At 38.9% G+C, this 17,072-nt stretch overlaps 1 protein-coding gene across 1 annotated transcript in view; it reads left to right on the top strand.

The window, feature by feature from the left end:
* STK32A (serine/threonine kinase 32A) overlaps nucleotides 1-17,072 on the top strand; it is a 153,120-nt gene that overhangs the window by 90,514 nt on the left and 45,534 nt on the right. The window contains exon 6 of the mRNA XM_054488342.2: nucleotides 16,890-16,927. Within this exon, the coding sequence (XP_054344317.1) occupies nucleotides 16,890-16,927 (38 nt within the window). The remainder of the gene's footprint in view (nucleotides 1-16,889; nucleotides 16,928-17,072) is intronic.

Consider the following 17,072-nt stretch of genomic DNA (forward strand, 5'->3'; position numbering starts at 1 on the left):
GGAGCTTACTAACACCCAATACTGTTTTTCTGTTCTTTCCCTCTCTTTTTCTCTCGTCATCGTCATCATTTTGCCACTTAAATCATAAACCAAGGATTAACTTTCTGGTTTTCTGCCCTTCAATCACACCCACAGTTATTACTTAGTGCCCGTTCTCAGAAGGGCCTTTTTGTACTGAAATGTCTCCTCACCATGGTAAATGTATGGAAAGCAAACAGGATGACATTTTGAGTGCAGTGTTAAATTGAGGTGACATCCTTCTGGCATCAAAAACTATTCAGGTGCATTTCTGCAGCCTTTATGCACCTCTCCCCCCACCTCCCAGGTGTTATATTTTACAGGCTCTCATACCCTTTTGTACCTCTCCTGAGGAGTTGTGACATTTGGTGTGTAATTAATTCATTTGTCTCCTTTACAAAATTGTGAACTCTGCATGTTTTGCTTTTCATTGTATAACCAGAATGTGAAAAAAATATGAGCCACATGAATGAATGATTGACCAGAAGTTCAGGCGTACAAACAGGAAAGATTCAAATATAGGACATTAAATCCAAAGGTCTCAGACCTACTTGTACCTTGGTCTTTACTTTAATCATGTAATTTATCATCCAAACCAGGACACTCTGAGAGCTAAAGAGGATGCTATTAATATTAATAATTGCACTGGGAAGAGTCAAAAGCCATAAATAATCTAGGCAATTCAGGACCTATGTCAACATCATTAAGGCTTTTCAAAGCAGTGTTTTTTGGTTTTTTATTTTTTGTAGAGACAGGGTCTCCCTATGTTGCCTAGGCTGGCCTTGAACTCCTGGGCTCAAGCAACCCTCCTGCCTCAGCCTCCCAAAACTCTGGGATTACAGATGTGAGCCACCATGCCCAGCTTCAAATAGACATTTTAATTCTGACAGTGTTCTAATAACCAGGATTTTCTGCTCCCAGAATACCAGATATCAATTTGAAATGGTGTCAAATAGCTTTTAAAAAAATGTACTTGGTAAAAGAAGCAGTGATCCCTTTGTTTAAGGAATTTAAATGATAATAACTTTGGCAATCTGAGACTAGGGCTCCAGGGCCAGAGAATGCAAAAAGCAATACAGAAGAGATATAAGCTTCTGAATACTGTAATTCTTTTTAAAATCTCCTTCTTCAAAAGAATCAGCACCATTCATGTTGTATTTGACTTCAAGATAAAACACCTTTTAGTTACTTAGAAAGATTAGATTGTAAAATACATGCTGAGTCCCTAGAAATTAAAAGTGAGAATGAAAAAAAGAATCAATGAAAGTACAGTAGATCTCCTGGACAAGGAGAGAACATCTGCATAAAACTGAAGATATAAAATACGTGACTTCCTACTTTTAGATTAAAATCTACATTTTGCCTTTGGACATAGTAGAAGATTCAAAATTACCCATAAACAGTCAGCAATACGTGAAAGTAGGAGCCGCCGTAGGCTGCTATTAGCTTAGGGCTTCCTGGGTACCAGGCTGCCTGCTAAGCACTTGTGAGTTATTTCACTCAGTCTCCCCATAGCTCCAGGAGGTTGATGGCACTTTGTCCCCATTTCGCCGTCGATGAAACTCTGGTTCTGAAAAATTACTTGCCCAAGGTTGCATGGCTAGTAAGTAGGGAAAGCATTATGTTTAGGAAATGCAGAGCTCTTCACCACTCTCCAGCCTGCAGATGCTCAGCATGGCTGCAGCTCTGAGGGGAGCACGGGACACCTATGCATGGCCACCTGCCTCGGGCACACACAGACGGAAGTGTTACATGTGGAATGGACAGACAGAGAACATCCTAAAACTGGAAGCTAAATTGTGTGAGAAAGACAAGTACTTCAGAGAAGGTGGTGTGGAGTCACAAAACAAGTTTCATGAGAGCTCATACAGAGAACAGCCTAAAACTAGAATCTAAATTGTGTGAGAAAGACAAGTACTTCAGAGAAGTTGGTTTGGAGTAAGAAAGCAAGTCTCATGAGAGCTCTGAGGGTGTAAAGGGGACTTTTAACAGCCAAAGCACACAGCAAGTCTAGCCTAGCAAGAGGAGCTCAATGGATGAAAGTCCTCACTTGTTTCCCTGTGTTAACATAGAAGCGGCTCTTTTTAAAATTTTGTTTTCACTTCAGCTTTTCTGCCAGAAATGTCTAGTGTAATGATGTTTTAAAAAAAACCATAAGATCTGTTTCTGCCACAAATCCCCATTAAGACATAAATGGAGTTTTATTTTGTGGATGTTTAAAAATCCATGGACTTGAACTTTTGGTAGTTTCCCAAATATGTAGAATATTCAGCTAGTTTTCTTCAATTTCAGAATCTTTCTTTTCTATCGTTGTTAAAGACACAGGGTTGCATAATAACCATTAAGTTTGAATTGTGCAATTAGACAACTTTCTTATTAGTCAAGAAGTCAAACATTTTGTGTGAGTACAGCTTGAAAATCAGCTTTAGTTTCCAAAGACTGGCCAGTTTGAAGTATAATATTCTCTTTTGCTTACTTGAAATCTGCAAATAAATGCTTTAAATGATGGACAAAGTGATTATTTGCTTTTATTTAAAAAATAAGGAAAACGAAACTCATTACAATCTCCTCTACAGGGTTAGTACTGTTCTATTTGTTGATTGCCAAAGCCTCTCCAATGAACAATCTGGTGGAAAGTAATTATTTAATATTATAATCCAAAGACAAATTTCTGTTTACTCCCTTGTCAGATCTTAAAGAAGACTCAATTATGAATTTAAGCTAATGAGATGGATTGTATGGGACAATTAAATAGTAAGTCATTTTGGGTCAAAATACCATTTGAGAGGATGGTTGATTGTTTTTTCCCTCTGAGAATTACCCCCCACTATAACGAGGTTATAACTCACTGTTTGCTAAATTTTTATAGGAACGAGATAAAAAATCTAATTAGAGTAATTTGTGCAAGTAATTGCAGTACAACAGAGAGAGTTGCAAAAATTTCATTTTCCATTGAGTACCGAAATGTTGAAGAGAAATAAAAGAAAATTTATGGCTGTGTAGAAAAACACAGGATAGTATTTTTATTTATCACCTTTACCTTCTTTGCTGTACTCATTGGAACCAATAACTGATTCCAGATTCATCTTAGGGACTGTATAAAATGCAGATAGAAATTATTTCTCACACATGACCTCTTGGGCTGGAGTAGCTGCTTATGAGAAGTCCCTATCATTCTTCTAGAAATCAGTATCTTGACAGTGAAGAAAAAAATCTTAGGAATAATGCTTCTAGTCCAAATATTTATTCAAAAATTATTTATTGGGTACCCATTTGCCAGTGTTCTGAATGCCAGGCTCCCATGGGGAACAAGACAATCCCCCTGTCATATGAAGTTGTTAATATTATAGTGTGAAAAATAGTCAAGTAAACACTTCAACATTAATATCAAAAGGCTTTTAAATGTTGTGGCATGTGCCATAAAGAATGAAAGCTGTTATGTGCATATCCTGAGCTATGCATGCGTGCCTGCATGCACGTGTGTGCACACACGTGGACACACACACACACACACACACACAATATGCTTAGTTGCATCTTCCCAATGCTCATGGTTATACCTCTAATTGTAGCCTCTGGACCATGATATTCTATATAAAAAGCTGTCTCCCCTCTCAAATCTTAAGCCCTCATAGGTGGATACTACACCTCACTTATGTTTTAATCTCCAGCAACTTGCACTGATCTAAACTAGAGTGCTTGCTGGATAATTCAATGACTGAACAAATGAATGAGGACAGTATGTACATGTAACCATTGGGTGAGTGCAGAAGGTAAAAGTTGCTGTGGAGGATGTCGTCTTCAGCAAATTCTCAATTTATTCCACACATTCCTCTGTGCGTCCACAGCATGTGGAGTTCTGGGCTGCCTTTCCACTCTGCTGGATTAGTTTTGTATGCCATGTAACAAATTCCCACAGACCCAGTGACCAGAAAGAACATACCTTTATCAGCTCGCAGTTTCTTTGGGTTGGGTGTCTGGGCACAGTCTAGTTGGGTTCTCGGCACAGCTGCCATTAAGGTGTCAGCCAGAACTGGGTTCTCTTCTGGAGGCTGAACTGGAGAAGAATCCACTTCCAAACTCAGTCAGAATGTTGGCAGAAGGTATTTCCTTGTGGCTGTAGGACTCATGGCGGCTACTTTCTTCAAATTTAACAAGGAGAAGAATACTGTAGAGTAAGTTGGCTAGAAAGAAAACAGAGTACACATACTTGAATAATGATACATAACATTGTAACATAACTCAGTCACAGAAGTGAAACCATCACATCTGCCATGTAATGTTGGATAGAAACAAACCATGGAACCAGCCCATGCTGAGGGGCTGGAAATTATGCAAGGGTGTGAACACCAAAAGCTGGGAATCCTGGGGGTCACCACACAGTCTGTTCACCACACAGTCTGTTCACCACATTTCCTCTAAAGAAGTTGCACTGCATCACAGTTCCATACCAATTTCTGCTATGACCTTAAATATAGCCCTGAACTTCCCTGTCAAGGAAGAAGTGAGGATATTTCAACAAGTGATCAGAAATGATTCTTTTATATCTAAGATTCTAGGATGATTTCCTCTCTGCCCTGGTAGGCTGCTCTTCAAAATATGACCTCCTCATTGTTTCTCTGCTCTACCACACACTCGTTCCCCTCCAAGAAGGCTGCCCAACTGTAATGACCTGTCTAGAGAGCCTGTGATAGTGACTTGTGATAAATGGCTGTTAGCACATTTACCAATCAAGGTCTTGTTTGCAATTCGGTTGTGGGCCAAAATTATGTTTGTTTTAACTGAGGTCTTTAGTTTATTTCAGGCAGAGATCTGGGCTGGAATGTCACCTTTGTGTCTAATTCTCACACACTGTACTATCTTAGCAGTCACATTTTATTTTCTTGAGATGACAATTTATAGGAAAAAATAAGAAATTTCTGCAGCTAATCATTTTAGTCAATGATCATTGAGTGACAGGTGAGCTCCTAATAAATAAATTTGCCAACACAGTGACACCTCAGGTTTCTGAAGCATGTGGGAATGAGTCATCTGGAGAGATGTTTTTCTAATTCCTGGAAGTATTTCAGAGTTTTTTAACTATTTAATTTATACTACAAAGTACCTATGTCACTTTTTTAATGACTTAATAGGAGCTATCACTTATTGCTTATACCAACAACTGCATACTGTGCTAATTGGCAGGTTCCACACACCACCTAACTTGATAATCAACAGTTCTCTGAGGGGATTAAGCAACTTGCCAATATACAGTCAGTATATGGGGACCAGATTCAGATGTAGAATTACCTTCTTCAAAGGCCCTGTTCTAAATATAGATGCCCTTACTTTCACTCTTATAATAATAAGATATCCTCAAGGTCAGATGAGCTGTTCAGTGCTGTTTACCAAATAGCATAAAACTTCAGTTTAGATACATATTTTAGTGGGTAGATACTATATGTTAATTTGTGCTCCCTCAGAAAGATTTGTTGAAGTCCTAACCTCCAGTGCCTCAGACAATGATCTTTTTTGGAAAGAGGGTTTTTACCCAGATAATCAAGTTAGAATGAACCCATTAGTGTAGGCCCTAATCCAGTATGACTGGTGTCCTTACGAAAAGAGGAACTTTGGACACAGAGGAACATACATAGAGTGAAGATGATGTGGATGTAGAGAGACACAGGGAGGATGACAGGTGAAGATGGGGGATTGGTGTGATGGGTCCATCAGCCAAGGAATGTCAGAGATTGCCAGCAAACCCACAGTAGCTGGAAGAGGCCTGGGAGGAGTCTCCCTGAGAAGTTTCAGAGGGAGCATGGGCCCTGCTGGCATCTTGATTTTGGACTTTCTACCTTCAGAACTGTGAGAAAATAAATTTCTGTGTTCTTCAAGCCACTGTTTGTGGTACTTTGTGACAGCAGCTCTAACAAATGAATGTAGTAAATAAGTTTTCATTTTTTCTTTGCTGCTAATATTTTAAACTTTGCTTCTCTAGTAGGTGCCACTCAGAGCACCTTCTGTCCTCCCTCCTAACAAGCTGCTTACAATACATTATGGGATAGAAGACCAAGTGACAAAACTTGTTAGTATTGTTTGTAAAATTAAACTAATCCAAGAGAATATTCAGTAAGTCAAGTCCATTGGCTTTAGTATATGGTAACCTATTTTAATGTTGCCAAAGACTGTCTTTGCTTACTTTTGTATTTCAGGTTTGGGAAGATATTTTCAGTATCTGTGGCTTGTTTTTTATACCATTTCTCTTGTCCAAGGTGTTTTGTTTTGCTTTTATATATCTATTAGGAAAGTTAAATCTTTTCCATTTTACCAAAGCTACATGTCCAGTATGAGAACGTTTAAAGTCTAAAAATTATCTGATTACTTATATTGTATGTGTTCTGCTTGATGCTGGCTTTCTTTCAGTGTATTGATAAAAGTTTCTGTTTGTTGCAGTGGAATAATAGACTTTGGTTTTAGGCTATCATCTGTGGAGTGCTTAAGAAAACGCCCTTTCTTTTTGTTTTGGTAAATCTGCTTTTCAGTAGACCACAAGCCCTTGCAAATGTTCTCTTTTTCTAACTCTGGTAGCAGAAAGGCCACTTGAGCCTCAAAACAAAACGGCAGTGCAGTAATGAGGGTATTAGGTTGATGTGTTCTATTCAGCACCTGCTCCCGAGCTACCGAATAATGAATGAGCATGAATTACACATTGTGAAAACAGGAGAATCTGCCTTCTTTGTGTTGTATGCATCAAGCAGTTTCAAAAGGGCTTTGCAATTGTGTTTCTCACAGAAAGCCACCCATTTGTGAAAACCCATGTGAAAAGGCAAAGAGAACTGCTTGTGTACAGGTTAACATTTAACTAGACTGGCAGAGCTTTTAATAAGTTCTATAAGGTTAAGAGCTTCATTAATATGCAACCTGTGATTTGGTCCAAGTTAAATTTTACTTTGCCCAGAATACATTATAATATAAAGCTTAAACTTTATTCTTTCAAGTTTAGTCATTAACACATAATATTGATCAATTATGCATGTTGGACACAGAGCTCTGAATAGAGCTTTGAAATATAAAACTATGGTTTTAGTCCTCTTAGAGCTATGATGTTTGGTAGGGTTAGGTGAAGTAGACACATTTTTGACTTATAATATTTTCAGCTTACAATGGGTTTTTCAGGGCATAACCCATTGTAAGTTGGGAGCATCTGTACGATGGTATAGATATATATAATGCATATAGTTTTACATCCTTTTAAGACAAAATATGAAGATACTTTATTTGCTCAAATCTTGTTATGCAGTTTTACACTGTGATATTCACATGCTGACAGAGAGGCTATTTGCATGGTGTTTATCACCAGCAATGAACAGCAGCATTTGAGTTATGTAGTGGCTCTGCCAGTTACCAGTGGGGCAACTTGGGCAAGACACTCAGCACCTCTGAACCTCATTTGTTTTATCAGTAAAATGAAGATAGCTATACATACTTCACAGGCTGTGGTAATGATATATTCTAATGAATATACACTCTTAAATAAAAACATTCAATAAATTCTAGCTACTCATTTATATTAATTTATTATACCCATTTGCTTTGAGTTATCTTCTTTGCGATAAGCTGTGGGAAAAACTTACTGTTCCTTCTCATACTCCAGGATACATCATCACCCAAATCATTACACATTCTTATATAATGCAAACATTAAGAAAGAACAATAATCTTACTAAAAAGCAGAGTGTGGTATGGTAGAGAGATTGAGAGGCTTTGGAATAGTTACATCAGGGATCAATTTGTGAGCTGTATGACTTTAGGCAAATTAATAAACTGAATTTCTTTAAATTTTGTTAAATAGGTATAATAACATTATATATAAGAAAGCAGGAAAAATATGAACAGCTCCTATTATAATGCTTGTAAAATCAGGAGAGCTTAATAAATGGAATCCACACTGCGATTTTCCAGATAATTGTGAAACAACTATGGGCCATTACAAAACCACAGGAAATTAGAAGTGAGGAGTAATTTGCAGATTGACAAGCCCTACCTTCATCTAAAGGCAGAATTTCTTCTGCAGTCTCCCTAACAAGGAATCGTCATACCTCAGGGACGGGATAGTCACTACCACATAAAGTAGTTCATTTTCAGACATGCGTAATCTTAGAAAGTTCTTCTGTTGATTTACAGTTAGCCTCATGGTTCTGTTGCTGCCTATTGGAGTTTTACTAAGTGTACAGTCGGGCAGGGCTTCCATTCAGTACTGTTGTACTAGTAATTTATGGATGGCGTCCATTCTTACTGGTCCGTGTCCCATTCTGATTTGTGTTTGTGCCATTTTTAAGTGTTTTGACTATTAACCCTGGTATCAGATAAACATGGAGTCCTCACTTTTTCCATAATCATGAATAACAGTGGAATAGTTACATCAGATTTGTGTGCCACTGTGGTCCCATCTATGAAACAGGGACAATAATTGTACCTAGTTCATAAGGCTGTTTAAGGATAGTGTGGAATAAAGTATAAAAAGGGCTTAGCCTGGTTTCTCAAATATTGCAATAAATGAAACTTAGCATCATGATGCTGTCACAATGGTTCAATGATAATTGAAAACATCGATTCATCATTTAACATCCTCAGCTTATCAGTTTCTCACTATCTAGCTCTTCTTACACTGGAGACTTCCTAATTATTCGTTCAATGTTTTCTGGAAGTTAGTTGAACAATTACTGTGTGCCAGATACTACACAGTAGTCCCCCTTGATACATGAGGGATACATTCAAGACCCTCAGTGGATACCCGAAACTGCAGATATTTCCAAACCCATATATACTATGTTTTTCCCCTTTTGTATATACCTATGGTAAAGTTTGATTCATAGAGTAAGAGATTAACAATAACTAATAACAGAACAATTATAACAATATGCGAAGTAAAAGTATGTGAATGCAGTCCCTCTCTCAAAGCATCTGATTGTATCGTACTTACCTATTTTTGGACCACAGTTGACTGTGGGTAACAAAGTAAAACTGCAGATAAGGGGGGATTACTATACTACGAGTTTTACATGTACCATTTAACTAAATCATTACAATTCTATAAAGTAGATATGATTATTGTCCTCAGTTACAGATGTGGAGGGCTGAGTCTCAGAAAGTTTTATTACCGACATGGTTTTGGTCCCAACAGAAAACCTCATAATGGTTTAAACAATAGAAGAGATTTATTATCTTATAAAATCAGAAAATCCAGATGTGTGCTGGACTTGGAGGGTATCTTGATTCAACAACTCAGCAGTATCACCAACTAGCTGGTTTCTTTTACTCTCTTCTCTCCTTTCCATGTGGCCACTTCATCCTCAGCTTGTTCTTCCATGTGATTGCAAGAAAGCTGCCTGCTGCCCAGGGCTCCATGCTAAATTCTTTAAATCTAAAGAATCACACTCCTTCTCAAAACTTTCCCCAGGACAGCAAGGAAGCTTTTTTCTCAGAAGCCCAGAACATAATTCTTTCTGATACTCAGTGGCTTAAATTGGGTCATCAGCCCATCCCTGAACCAATAACAGGGCCTGTGGGATGGGATAACTCTTACTTAGGCCTGACTCACATAATCCTTCCCTACAGTCAGGATGGAGTAGATTTCCCAAAGCACACAAAATACAGTGTGTGTGTGTGTGTGTGTGTGTGCGCGCGTGCACGCACGTGTGCATGCATGTGTCTGTGTGCATGTGTGCGTGAATGTGTGTGTTAGAGAGAAGTGAAAATACTCAGTTGAAAATTGAAATGATGATTAAGAGAATGAAGAATGCATATTAGAAAGGCAATCAAAATGACCATTAGTAAGCTACACAGTCGAGATTTGAGACTTGGTCATTTGACTACAGAATTAATACTCTTAAACCTCTACTATCTACTGCTTCCCAAATCAACCTAGAAATCCCTGGGGTTGGATAGGATCATTTGTGTTTGAGACTATTACCAACATTACTAAGTACTATACTAATATACTCATGCAACCTAAAGCATATATATGTGAAATGTGTATATGTACACATATATATATACATACACACTCATACACTACACACAGTATAGCCTATACAGGGCTCATGTTTAATCTGCATACATGGTCTGGCCATATCAGTTGTATTTCAGTGTATTGGCTGATGAAGAGGTCATGCCTGAGCTTTCCTCCTACTCCAGCCCCTTTTCCAATCTCCCCCTCATCCCCCACCCCTTCCCTCCCTTGACCCAGCAACTGAAGTGCTAACTTCTGGCCCAGGAGAGGTCCTTCAGGGCACTGCTCCTCGGCTTCCATCAGCATCCCTTCTGATGAAAGGATGACTGTGCTGTTCTGATTGTTAAATATTTTGTCTATCACCTCTGGCTATTTGTAAATATATATACTTACATGGAATACTATATATGCTCACTATATTTCAGTAAACTTTAGTATGCTAAGCTCTAGAGAGTTTATCCAAGATCATTTATCCAAGATTACATGATGAGTGACTGGGATTACAACCAAAGATTGTGAGGTACAATCTTACGAGGATGATACCTAGTCTTCAATCATCTAACCCTGACAGCCTTTCACTTCTGCCCCCTATTCCAAACTGTTTTTCCTTATAATTTTCCCTCACTCGCTCTTAACATAGGTCTGTTTTTTGAGACCAATAGCCCATCTGTGACACCCTAGATAATATGTTACAGAATTATATGTACAATATTTTTCCCCTCTCCAGAACTTGGCGATGGCCCAATCTAAGAGACTGTCATGTGGCAAAGAATTAAATACAAACTATGGACCATCAAAAGGCCATGGGACACTGAAGGAGTTGATTTTGGTTTGGATATACCGATTTCCTTGTTTGCTATTTTCATGTACATGTACCAGTATAGGATTGCAGGGTAAGCAACTTGACTCCAGGGGAGGCGCAATGAAGGGATGTAATTAGCCTGTTAACTCTGCTAATGTCTTGTAAAGTCATTCAAGTGAGAACAGCAGATACATCAATTCCTCCTTGGATCCTGCCACAAGGAGCATTGTATTTCCACTCTGCTATTTATAGTTCTCACAGCCGGAATCAGCTGGTTCAGCAGGACAAGGCTCTTTTTTTAATCAAACCAAGATGCAATGAAGAATTTCCAAAGTATGTGTCCTAGAATTTCCGTTTATCACCCCCAAAATTCCATAGTCCCTCTGAAAGCATAGGCTCATAACAGGCGTAAATCACTTCTTATTTATTACTCTTACTCTAATTCATACACATACACTTACTGGAGAGTCAAGTTTCTTAGTTGGCCAATGGTAAATGTGGCACATCTGGCACACAGGGTTTGTTTGGGTTGTTTTGGGGGTGGGGATTGGTTGTTTTGCTTTGTTTTGTTTTCTCTTCTCTTCTTAGGGGAAAAAGACATGCAGGGCTTAGTATTCCAAGAATTTGAGAAACCAGGGGGCCAGGATTCATTCATTTTTATGACAAATAGTTACTCGAGCACCTACTTTATTCTTGGGTACTTTTATGAGTCCAGGGGCTGCAGCATTGAACAATACAGAAAAGAAGTCCTTTCACTCAGAACTTACATCCTAGTGGGGGTTGGGGGTTGAGAGAATGAAGCATTCTTACAAAGAATGTTAAAAGTGAACTATGGGCAGGAATTGAGGATACGAGTTTTGATGTATAAAGAAAAAGTGACAAGGTCAAAAATTGGTGGTCTTAGTGTGATAGATATGCCAGTTTGGAAATTGTATTGGATAAATGCTAGTCAGGGGCTAGGCTGTAGTTACGACAAGGTGATGATTAAGGAAGTGAGAATAAGGAAACTATTGGTGTGGGATGGATGAAAAGATTATTGGAGGCAAGTCAAGGAACTGAGAGGCCAGGGTGTTGGATGGAGCATTCATGTAGACACTGAAGTCACCAAGAATGATAAATAACAAAGAGGGAATTCATCATTAGCTATCTGCTTATGATATTGATGTGTTTTGGCTATGTCCCCATCCAAATCTCATCTTGAATTGTAGCTCCCATAATCTCCATTTGTCGTAGAAAGAATGCAGTGGGAGTTAATTGAGTCATGGAGGTGGGTTTTTCCAATGCTGTTCTTGTGACAGTGGGTGAGTCTCATGAGATATGATGGTTTTATAAAGGGCAGTTCCCCTGCACATGGTCTCTTGTCTGCCACCACGTAAGAGGTGCCTTTGCTCCTCCATCACCTTCTGCCGTGATTGTGAGGGCTCCCCAGCCATGTGGAACTGTGAGTCTGTTAAACCTCTTTTTCTTTATAAATTAACCAGTCTTGGGTATGTCTTTATTAGCAGTGTGAGAATAGACTAATAAAGCCAATTGGTATGAGGAATGGGGCACTGCTGTAAAGATACCCAAAAATGTGGAAGCAACTTTGGAACTGGGTAACAGGCAGGGGTTGGAACAGTTTGAAGGGCTCAGAAGAAGATAGGAAAATGTGGGAAAGTGTGAAACTTCCTAGAGACTTGTTGAATGGCTTTGACCAAAATGCTGATAGTAATATGAATGAAAAAGTCCAGTCTGAGGTGGCCTCATGTGGAGATGAGGAACTTACCAGGAACTAGAGCAAAAGTGATTCCTGATGTGCTTTAGCAAAGAGACTGGTGACATTTTCCCCCTGCCATAGAGATCTGTGTAACTTTGAACTTGAGAGAGATAATTTAGGGTATCTGGTAGAAGAAATTTCTAAACAGCAAAGCATTCAAGAGGTGACTTGGGTGCTCTTAAAAAACATTTAGTTTTATTCATTCACAAAGATATGGTTTGGAATTAGAACCCACGTTTAAAAGAAAAGCAGGGAATAAAAGTTCAGAAAATTTGTAGCCTGATGATGGAATAGAAAAGAAAAACCTATTTTCTGAGGAGAAATTCAAACTGGCTGCAGAAATTTGCATCAGTAATGAGGAGAAAAATGTTAATTGCCAAGACAATGGGGAAAATGTCTCCAGGGCATGTCAGAGGTAGCCCCTCTTATCACAAGCCCTGAGTCCTGGGAGGAAAAATGGTTTCATGGGCTGGACCCAGGGCCTTGCTACTTTCGTAGTCTCAGGACTTGCTGCCCTGCATCCCAGCTGTTTCTAAAGGGGCCAACATACAGTTCAGACCATTGCTTCAGAGGGTGTAAGTCCCAAGTCTTGGTGGCTTACACATGGTGTTGGGCCTGTGGATGCACAGAAGTCAAGAATTGAGGTTTGGGAACCTCTGCCTGGATTACAGAGGATGTATGGAAATGCCTGGATATCCAGGCAGAGGTGTGCTACATGGGCAGAGCCCTTATGGAGAACCTCTGCTAGGGCAGTGTGGAAGGGAAATATGGGGTGGGAACCCACACACAGAGTCCCCACTAGGGCATCACCTAGTGGAGCTGTGAGAAGAAGACCACCATCTTCCAGACCCCAGAACAGTAGATCCACCAACAGTTTGCACCGTGTGCCTGGAAAAGCTGCAGACATACAATGCCAGCCAGTGAAAGCAGCCAGGAAGGGGGCTGCATCCTGGAAAGCCACAGAGGTGGAGCTGCCCAAGGTTGTGGGAGCCCACATCTTACATCAGCATGACCTGGATGTGAGACATGGCGTCAAAGAAGATTATTTTGGAGCTTTAAGATTATACTGCCCTGTTGGATTTCAAGACTTGCATGAGGCCCGTAGCCCCTTTGTTTTGGCCAATTTCTCTTATTTGGAGTGAGTGTATTTACCCACTGCCTGTAACCCCATTGTATCTAAGAAGTAACTAACTTGCTTTTGATTTCACAGGCTCATAGGCAGAAGGGACTTGCCTTGTCTTAGATGAGACATTGAACTGTGGACTTTTGAGTTATTGCTGAAATGAGTTAAGACTTTGGGGAATTCCCAGAACTGAGGGTTCCTCCCCATTTTAGACCATATAGGCAGCTTCCAGACATTGCCATGGCATTTGTAAACTGTCATGGTGCTGGTGAGAGTGTCTTTTAGCATGCTCATGTATTATAATTAGTGTATAATGAGCAGTGAGGATGACCAGAGATCACTTTTGTCACCATCTTGATTTTGGCCAGCTTCTTCACTGCATCTTATTTCTATCAGTGGGGTCTTTGTGACCTGTACCTTGCAAAAACAGTCCTGCTGATTACTAAATTCCTATCTCACCTATTCACGATGGAGTCACTGTGGTCTGAATGCCCCTGATAAGAGAATCCACACTGTTCAAATCTCCCCAGTTGATTCTGAAGCATATCCAAGCTTATTAGCCACTAAGTTAAAATATATTATAGACTACTGTCAATGAAAGAAACATTTTGTAAGTTATTTCATATTTATTTTTACTTGAGAAGACTGAAAATGTAAAGAAGTGATGCTAAAATTTAGAACTAGAAAATCTCAACTTGCTCTAGTAGGAATTTTAATAGAGCACACTAAGTTTCTTTTCATTTTCTCTCTCCTGGTATATGAATAAACAACCTTCCATACTGCAATTTACCCTGTAGGGAATTAGATGTTACCCTATTATATTTTGGAGAAACTATATAGTTAGAATCTAAGCTTAGGTAACTTATTTTTATGTTTACAAATCCACTTTCTCTTATACATTTTTCTTAAATTTTTCTCATATTCTTTCTCTGAATTTGTGGTAAAAAATACCCCTTTCCCATTCTATATCATGGTTCTTTATGAAGCTTTCTCATCCTCTCGGACATCCCGAGGGAACTATGTCTCATTTATCTTTAGGTTTTCTGTATCTTACTACAGTGACTTACCAAAGTAGGTAAATATCTGATGAATAAATGAATACAAGATTTAATTAAGAAGTTATCACATTAAACTAACTGTTCCCTCCCTGATCTCTGTAATATTAAGTTTCAAAGTAGTTTCTGGGAAAAGTAGTTAACACCATGATGTATGGATTCAATAAATAAGAAAAATGGTGCTCAGGGATTTAACAGAAAGCTCATAAAATGTCAAATCCACAGCAATTAATTTCTCCTAGTAAGTCCTCACAAATTCAGGCCAAGAAATTTGATACTGATCTTGCCTCACTCAACTCTCATCCATCCTTGGTAGGGCTTCTGTGGGCCTCTTTCTCACCTGGCAAACAGTACCTGATACTCACTGGATGCAGATCTGAAAGAGGTGGAAAGAGCCTGACACCTGGTTTAGCTCTAGCTTTATGGTGCAGAGAGTATTTGATGGTGTGCCACAGCGCTCTGTATATACTGTTAGGATCAGCCTTCTTCAGTGCACTGGAATTTCTCTGGGTGTCATTAAGTTCTTCATTTACTGACCATGAGGCACTGGGATAGAATATGATATTAATCAAGGAACCATCCCTGACATCATGATCCACTTGGAAAACTTGCAGAGATTAGACAAATTTTTTGAGTAGGAATTTTGCTTTGTTCCCCAGGCTGGAGTGCAGTGGCTATTCAGGGCACAGTCGTGCAATGCAGCCTCAAACTCCTGGGCTCAGGTGATACTCCCTCTTCCACCTCCTGAGTAGCTAGGACTATAAGTGCACACCACTGTGCCTGGAAATAATTTTTTTTTTTAGGATGTTATAAGGCCTATAGTTATTTAATTATTATTCCTAGGGTAGTTAGTGAAAAGATTTGGACCAGTCTTTTACACACTGATGCACAGCAAGATAACTATAGTTAGTAACATTGTATTATATACCAGAAATTTGTTATAGCAAAGTATCATGTTGGCCACTTTAAACACACAATTTTTATTTTTAAATGACTGAAAAAATTAAAATAGCAAAGTAAAAAAAATTCATAGGGGAGCACAAAACCCACCTTCTTCCAATGAAGGGAGTAGTCTGGTGGTTAATACTTGGAGGATAGAACTATAGAGTTTGCAAAGCCTTGGTGAATATTATAGTAAGGAACACTCCTGAATCAAAAAATCGCATTGTACTTTATAACAGCCCTCACTTTTCCACTCTCAGATTTTTACTGCCTTTCCCTAACGTACAATTAAAGCCCTTCAGCCTAAATTCATAGAATCCATTAGGGAAGAAATTCTGAAACAGGTTTTGGGAACACATTTTCAGCCTAGTCAGGTGGCTTTCATGCTGCTAGAATAAAAATACCTTAATCTTTGACAGACCAAGTCTGTCAGCTTACTCTTTACTTAAAAATATTAATGAGTAACAAGTCCCATATCAATAAACAGAACCAAGTGTGTGATAAAGTGTGATAAATGTTATGGTGGAAGAAGTATCCCGTGTGGTCAGAATATATGGGATTAGGGGTGATTTGACCCAGAAATGAAAAAGCAGGAAGGCTTCCTACAGGAAGTGGCGTCTGAGCTGTGGGGTTAAGGGTGAATCTGTGTTGTCTGAGTGCACTGGTGAGAGGACTCTAATTTAGGCAAAGCAACAGCAGGTGTGGATGTGAGGAGGCAAAAGAAGACAGGGGGTGGTTATGTAACTACATTACCAACCATATTTTTCCCATTTATAGTCTTTAAGCTCACATCATCTGCATAATTCTAGAGTTATACAAGAAAATGATGCTTAATACTACTAACGTTACTTTATGGCAATGTAAATGCTTTATATGATCTGATGGACCAATATATCTACATGCTTAGAAACAATATGCTATAGGAAGTTTAGAGTCTGAGTTTTTGAATGAGAGAGGCCTTGGTTCAGAGTCCAGTTCTTCCATTTCCTAGCTCTGTGACCTTGGGTTAAGCTTCAGTTTTCTGATTTAAAAATTGGGGATTTTCTGTCTCATAAATTTACTGTGAGAATTGAATGAGAAGATGAGTATTGAGAAGCTAGTACATTGTTTCAACTCTAGTTAGCTTTCTTAAGCATTTTTTGCCCCTACCCTTAGTTCTGTTTTATTGTGAGCAACTTTCTTTTTTCTTTTTACTCCTCTAGGGATATGAAGCCTGACAATATTTTACTTGATGAACACGGTAAGTGAGTGATTTGTTTGCAATCAAGTACATGACATGCATGTAGAAAAGTTGGTTGTTCCCAGCAGAGGGGTATTACACATGAAAAAGGTATTTTGTTCTATTCATTTGAGCTCTACGTACAAACTCCTCATACACAATATGT

This window comes from Pongo pygmaeus, chromosome 4, assembly GCF_028885625.2.
Source record: "Pongo pygmaeus isolate AG05252 chromosome 4, NHGRI_mPonPyg2-v2.0_pri, whole genome shotgun sequence".
Lineage (NCBI taxonomy): Eukaryota > Metazoa > Chordata > Mammalia > Primates > Hominidae > Pongo > Pongo pygmaeus.